The following is a 6,750-nucleotide window of genomic DNA, read 5'->3' as shown; positions in this document are numbered from 1 at the left end:
CCCCTGCCCCCACCCCATCCCACCCCGTGCCTCTGCAGCAGCAGCAGGAGATGCTGGCAGCCAAGAGGCAGCAGGAGCTGGAGCAGCAGCGGCAGCGGGAGCAGCAGCGGCAGGAGGAGCTGGAGAAGCAGCGGCTGGAGCAGCAGCTGCTTATCCTGAGAAACAAGGAGAAGAGCAAAGAGAGTAAGGCCTGAGGCCTCCTAGGACCAACCAGGACTTCTGCCCTCACCAATGCCCAGCTGTGGGGTCCTGGCCCCAAGCACCCAGGTCAGCTGTACCCTGTCCCACAGGTGCCATCGCCAGCACTGAGGTGAAGCTGAGGCTCCAGGAATTCCTCTTGTCGAAGTCAAAGGAGCCCACGCCAGGCGGCCTCAACCATTCCCTCCCACAGCATCCCAAATGCTGGTAATAACCTTTGGCAGGCATGGGTCACAGAGATGTCCTGCTCAGGGGCTGCCTGGCTGCAGGCTGGCAAGGGGTTCCTAGCCTGAAGCCATATATAGGCCCTGCAGTCAGTCTCTCCTAAGAGAGGAGGCTCCCACCCCGGGTTTCATTCCTTGCTTCCCTTCCCAGGATCCATTTCCTATCCCTGCATGCAGTGGATATTTCATAAATGTAGGCTGCTAGGTGGCAGGTCCAGCTGGTTGGATGATAACATAGATCTGTCTTCATCCTGTCCCCCCCCATCCCCAGGGGAGCCCACCATGCTTCTTTGGACCAGAGTTCCCCTCCCCAGAGTGGCCCCCCTGGGACACCTCCCTCCTACAAACTGCCTTTGCTTGGGCCCTATGACAGCCGCGATGACTTCCCTCTCCGCAAAACGGGTGAGTGCCCAGCCTGACCTCCCAGAATATGGCTCCTGGAACATAGAGGTGGGAATGTGGAAGGTGTGTGCCTGTTTGCTTGAATGTGGCTGAGCCCCAGCTCCCTTCTCCCCAGCCTCTGAACCCAACTTGAAAGTACGTTCAAGACTAAAGCAGAAGGTAGCCGAGCGGAGAAGCAGCCCGCTCCTGCGTCGCAAAGATGGGACCGTCATTAGCACCTTTAAGAAGAGAGCTGTTGAGATCACAGGTGCCGGGCCTGGGGGTAAGGGTTCTTCTCCTGTCCCTGTTCTGAGGGCCTGGGAGTAGAGGTGGCTCCAAGCAGGCCCAGGTGACAGCCACTTTTCCCATAGTGTCGTCAGTGTGTAACAGCGCACCAGGCTCTGGCCCCAGCTCTCCCAACAGCTCTCACAGCACCATCGCCGAGAATGGCTTTACTGGCTCAGTCCCCAACATCTCCACCGAGGTACAGTCCTGCCGGGGTCGGGAGGGTGGGCCAGAGCTGTTTGTTTTCCTTGGGAAGGAGAAGGGCAGCTCCTTCCAGTCTGTCTCACCGAGAATGCCCAGCAGGGACCTCTCTGCCCGAGTGGACAGGCTAGAGGGACCTATTGCCCTGAAGTGGGATATGCCCCATGGGCCCCTGAAGGGCTGTGACTTCAGTTTCCCTAAGGTGGGGCTCGGTGTGGGGAGTGGGGCACCATTCAGAGCCCTTGGTCTTGGCCCCAGGTGGCCCCCCTTTGCCTGCGCTCATGCCTCTCTCTCTCGACTGCTTCCCAGATGCTCCCCCAGCACCGGGCCCTCCCTCTGGACAGTTCCCCCAACCAGTTCAGCCTCTACACGTCACCCTCTCTGCCCAACATCTCCTTAGGGCTACAGGCCACAGTCACTGTCACCAACTCGCACCTCACTGTAAGTATGGGCACACACCCCACCCTTCTCTGGTGTTGAGTACTTTGGTCCTGGATGCCCCCACCTGGGGCTTTTGTCCTCCTAAGGCCCTGAGGGAGATCAGATGGCTGTGGAGTGGAGCGGGGTGGGCAGAGGGTAGGTGAGATGCTGGTTCAAAGTTGGCAATAAGCCCCTCCCTCACCTCCATCTCCCATCCCTATCCGCAGGCCTCCCCGAAGCTGTCAACACAGCAGGAGGCCGAGAGGCAGGCCCTCCAGTCCCTGAGGCAGGGTGGCGCACTGACCGGCAAGTTCATGAGCACATCCTCCATTCCTGGCTGCCTGCTGGGCGTGGCGCTGGAGGGCGACACAAGCCCCCATGGGCATGCCTCCCTGCTGCAGCACGTGCTGCTATTGGAGCAGGCCCGGCAGCAGAGCACCCTCATCGCTGGTGAGTGCGCAGGGGACAGTGCAAATTAAGCAGGGTCGGGTCCACCTTCTGGGGCTGAAGGGAGGATCATTAGGGAGAAGCAGCCAGGGATGCTCTCCAGCCATGTTACAACTCCCCTCAATGGCATCATTGATTTCTTCCACAATCTACAGATTTACTGAGTACCTACAACTTGCCTGGCACTGTTCTGGGTAACATTTGCTACCCAGGTGGAGCTCCTATTCCAGAACAATGCTGTCCAGTAGGCATATAACATGAGCCACATACGTAATCTAAAGTCTAATAGTAACCATATTAAAAATCTAAAAAGGAACAGGTGAAGTTAATTTTAATAATGTACATATAACTCGGTATATCTAGATTATTTCAACATATAATCAATATAAAGTTTTCGATGAGATATTTTACTTTGTTTCATACTGTCTTTGAAATCCAGTGTGTATTTCACATATAGAGCAATTTCAATTTATTTATTTTTATTTTTTATTTTTTTACAGTAGAAAAGAAAAGATTTATTAAAAAGGAAAGTACACTTCCAGAAGTGGAAGTGGGCCTGATCAAGAGAAGCGTGGCTCAAAAGGCCAGAGCAACTTCAGTTTAGACAGGCCACATTTCAAGTGCTCAGTAGCCTTTCCTATGTGGCTGGTAGCTGTGTGGTTGGACAACACAGCTTTGGACAGTCAGCTCTTAAGTAGCCAGTGGCATCAGAAAGGTTCTGCTTAAAGACACATGATCCTGGCCCCAGGCTTTCCAGCCTGGTGGGATCTATCTCCACGATCAGGGAGGTCTTGTTGCATTTAGGGAGAACTAGTCATTGTCCACTCTCATTGGGGCCCAAGACTGTATGTGTAATCATAAGCAACTCAAAGAGAAAGAATGGAGAATCCAGGAAGGCTTGCTGGAGGTGGTGGCTCTGAGTGGAGAGGAGGAGGAATCAGGCTCAGGTTTGGGATCAGGGTGCTCCAGGCCCCTCCAAGGTTTTTCCTGAGTATATAAGTGGCAGTGTTTAAGGAAGGGGAGAGTCTCCAGGTGGGATGGGAGGCCTGGTGCCCTGACAATGATGGTTACTCTCCTGTCTCCACCCCACAGTGCCACTCCATGGGCAGTCCCCCCTGGTGACGGGTGAACGACTAGCCACCAGTATGCGGACAGTGAGCAAGCTCCCGAGGCACCGGCCCCTTAGCCGCACCCAGTCCTCACCGCTACCCCAGAGCCCCCAGGCCTTGCAGCAGCTGGTTATGCAGCAGCAGCACCAGCAGTTCCTAGAGAAGCAGAAGCAGCAGCAGCTGCAGCTGGGCAAGGTGAAGTGGGAGAAGCAAATGTGCAGGGCTGTGGTGGGGGCAGGGCCAGCTGGCAGGAAGGGAGTGGGGCTGATACTCTGTGCCGCATGTGCTACCTTGCCTTTTTCTGATTCACATAGAAGCTCTGTATAGGCTGGGAGAGGGGAGGGCCATGGGGCTGCACCCCTCTGCTCCCCCTCCCAGCTGATGCACCCATTCTGCTGTGCTTCCAGATCCTCACCAAGACTGGGGAGCTGCCACGACAGCCCACTACCCACCCGGAGGAGACAGAAGAGGAGTTGACAGAGCAGCAGGAGGCCTTGCTGGGGGAGGGAGCCCTGACCATACCCCGAGAAGGCTCCACGGAAAGTGAGAGCACGCAGGAAGACCTAGAGGAGGAAGAAGGGGAGGAGGAAGAAGAGGAGGAGGAGGAGGAGGACTGCATCCAGGTCAAGGATGAGGAGGGCGAGAGTGGCGCTGAGGAGGGGCCAGACTTGGAGGAGTCCAGTACTGGTTACAAAAAGGTGCCCCCTCCCAGCCCTTGATTATCACCCTCTGTCCTCCCCACTTTCACCTTCCACCGTTGCCTTTGCCTCTCCCCAGTCTGCAGTTTCCAAGAAGTGCAGGGCAGCTTTCTAAAGAGCAAAAAGGGAGTAGGAAAGAAACAGGGGGCCATAGAAGGGATGGAGCGGTTTGCATTGGCCTCAGAGCTGTCAATCAATCCCAGTCTGCCAACTTCTATGTCTGTGACTGCCCCCGCCTGTCTGCTTGTGTGTACGTGACTGTGTGTATCCGCATTTTTGCCTGCATAGGGCCGGTTGTGCGTCCGTCTCTGTGCGTGCATGTACGTGTATGTACACACACGCCCCCACTGTTACTACAGTCTGCCCTGCGCCTAGCACGCACTCCATTCATTGCGGACACAGCTGAGCCCTTGGGCCTGACTCATCCCGCCCCCTCCCACACCCCCATCCTTCTTACCTCAATGCTACTCTGGCATGACTCATCACTGTCCCCCCATTCCTCCCCATCTCCTCAGAGATGGAGACAGTGAATGCTGGAGTGTCTCCTGTCCCTGGAGGCAGGAGGTGGGGGAAGGAGGAAGTTTGGAAGGGCTGGATTAAGGCCCCCCTGGAGGCCCTAGGGCACCTGTCCTCGCTTCCATTTCAGGCTAAGCCTCACTCATCCTCCCTCCCACTCTTCTTTCCAGGTGTTTTCAGATGCCCAGCAGCTGCAGCCACTGCAGGTGTATCAGGCTCCCCTCAGCCTGTCCACTGTGCCCCACCAGGCCCTGGGCCGAACCCAGTCCTCACCTGCTGCTCCTGGGGGCATGAAGAGCCCCCCAGACCAGCCCACCAAGCACCTCTTCACCACAGGTAAGCCCCACCACTTCCGGCTATTCTTCTTCCATGCGCCGGGGGCCTGTGCAAGGCATCCAACATGGTGCGTATTGGGAAGAGATATAGCCCCTGCCCTGAAGGCATCGCCTGGGCCCCTCAGAGTGCCCTGTATGGAGGGAAAACAGGCTTTTGTTCTCTCCCTATGCACCACAGCCAGCCGTGGCAGTGGTGGCAGCCTCTACCCCACTGGGAGGGTGGTAAATGCCCTGTCCCTACCCACTGCAGCAGCATCTACCTCTGCCCGCCACTGCTGAGACCTCGTGATTTTGTGCCATCACTACACAAGCCCTCCAGCGGGTGGAGAAAGCCTGCTGTCTCAGTTGGGTCCTCCCCTTCTAGCTTCCCTTCCTTGTCCCTGTGAGGTCAAGAGGGAGACTTCTGTCTATTTCAGAAAGCTCTTCCACCTGAAGCTGGGCTTGGAGAGGGCACAGATGCCTGAGGATGGTCCTGTCTCACCAGTGGTGGGTGGAAGTGGGGGAAGCCACATACGGGTATGACAGGAGCAGGGAAAGGGGGATGTGTGTACAGGGGTACAGTGTTGGGGAGCAGGGAGGCTTTGTATAGGCAGTAATGGAAGAAAGGAATTTCAGGGAGAAGAGGGGTAGGTGTGTTGAGAGGGTGGCTGGGGCGGCCATGAGGAGATACGTGGACCGCGTTGGGCTTGGGAGAGCTCCATGAGCTCTGCTGAGGATTGCAAATGGCCAAGCTGTGACATGGCCCAGAGCAGTGCTGGCTGACATGTGTATCTCTGGCCCAGGTGTGGTTTACGACACATTCATGCTGAAGCACCAGTGCATGTGTGGGAACACACACGTGCACCCTGAGCATGCCGGCCGGATCCAGAGCATCTGGTCCCGGCTGCAGGAAACAGGCCTGCTCAGCAAGTGTGAGGTAAGGGAGCCTCTTCTTCCTTTAGCCCCCAATTCAGACCCAGCGAATGCCTTTACGTCTCCCCTATCGGTGAGGCCTCTCTCCGTGTCTCTTTCTCATCTTCTGTTCAACCCCTGATCTCAGGGCCAATCCCCCCAGCTGCCTCCAGGTTCCATCCCTTGCAGCCTGTTTTCCCTGATGGTCCCCAGATAAGTGGGGTCCTGGACTGGGGTCCCTGGAGGACCCCAGATCTCCTGAGGGGGACAGACATCCCCAGAAGTGGCTCCATTGTGCCCCAGACTGTGGTACAGAGGGTCTGGGCATCAGAGTTGGGCCTTCAGTGCCATTCTTCTCCTCCTGCTCTCCTCTGCCAGCGGATCCGGGGTCGCAAAGCCACACTAGATGAGATTCAGACGGTGCACTCCGAATACCACACCCTGCTTTATGGGACCAGCCCCCTCAACCGACAGAAGCTGGACAGCAAGAAGTTGCTTGGTGAGCCACAGGCTGATGGGTAGGGTGCCTTATCTATTGCTTGGATGGCATAGGGGGCTGTCAGGAAGACTGCCTGGCCAGGGCAAACGAGTGAGCCCTGATGAGCACAGGTTATTCCCTTGGCAGAGGTGGCACACCTCCAGGGGGCGCCATTCACATAGAATGTGACATGATTAGAGCATGCTGGTAGGGTGCATTGCAGGGTGGAAAGTGACAGGATTCATAATGGGGGCATGTTTTGCTCTCCTCCCTAACTGATCATGCCTTTTTCTCCCTGCTATCTACCCCAGAGGTAGGATGTCCCCCCAGAACAGGGGGCAGACATCTCCCACCTGGCGTGGGCTGCAGAGGCCCATCCTGTGCTTGTGTCTGGCCTTCTTTTCTTGTGACTGAGCTCACTGCCCTCTGCAGACCCCAACCTGCATTCCTGGCCGTTGAAGCAGTTTCCAGAGTAGCTCTGTTTCTCTTCCCTGCAGGCCCCATCAGCCAGAAGATGTACGCCATGCTGCCTTGTGGGGGCATTGGGGTGAGTGGGGCATCTGCCAG

The 6,750-nt window shown here is 56.6% G+C and overlaps 1 protein-coding gene across 9 annotated transcripts in view; it reads left to right on the top strand.

Moving 5' to 3' along the window:
- Positions 1-6,750, top strand: part of HDAC5 (histone deacetylase 5) — a 35,902-nt gene that overhangs the window by 23,218 nt on the left and 5,934 nt on the right. For 5 of the 9 annotated variants that reach the window (XM_025045581.1, XM_025045578.1, XM_015588045.2 and 2 more), the window contains 13 exons: positions 39-183; positions 291-405; positions 694-824; positions 940-1,086; positions 1,175-1,287; positions 1,599-1,730; positions 1,937-2,159; positions 3,249-3,460; positions 3,673-3,963; positions 4,650-4,815; positions 5,597-5,730; positions 6,084-6,204; positions 6,681-6,730. In XM_025045581.1, coding sequence (XP_024901349.1) covers positions 39-183; positions 291-405; positions 694-824; positions 940-1,086; positions 1,175-1,287; positions 1,599-1,730; positions 1,937-2,159; positions 3,249-3,460; positions 3,673-3,963; positions 4,650-4,815; positions 5,597-5,730; positions 6,084-6,204; positions 6,681-6,730 — 1,980 coding nt within the window. The remainder of the gene's footprint in view (positions 1-38; positions 184-290; positions 406-693; positions 825-939; positions 1,087-1,174; positions 1,288-1,598; positions 1,731-1,936; positions 2,160-3,248; positions 3,461-3,672; positions 3,964-4,649; positions 4,816-5,596; positions 5,731-6,083; positions 6,205-6,680; positions 6,731-6,750) is intronic. The other 4 variants (XM_025045579.1, XM_006910103.3, XM_006910104.3 and 1 more) reach the window with 3 other exon arrangements.

The sequence above is a fragment of the Pteropus alecto genome, unplaced genomic scaffold (genome assembly GCF_000325575.1).
Source record: "Pteropus alecto unplaced genomic scaffold, ASM32557v1 scaffold313, whole genome shotgun sequence".
NCBI classification, from domain to species: Eukaryota; Metazoa; Chordata; class Mammalia; order Chiroptera; family Pteropodidae; genus Pteropus; species Pteropus alecto.
This window is presented reverse-complemented; position numbering and strand designations above follow the sequence as displayed.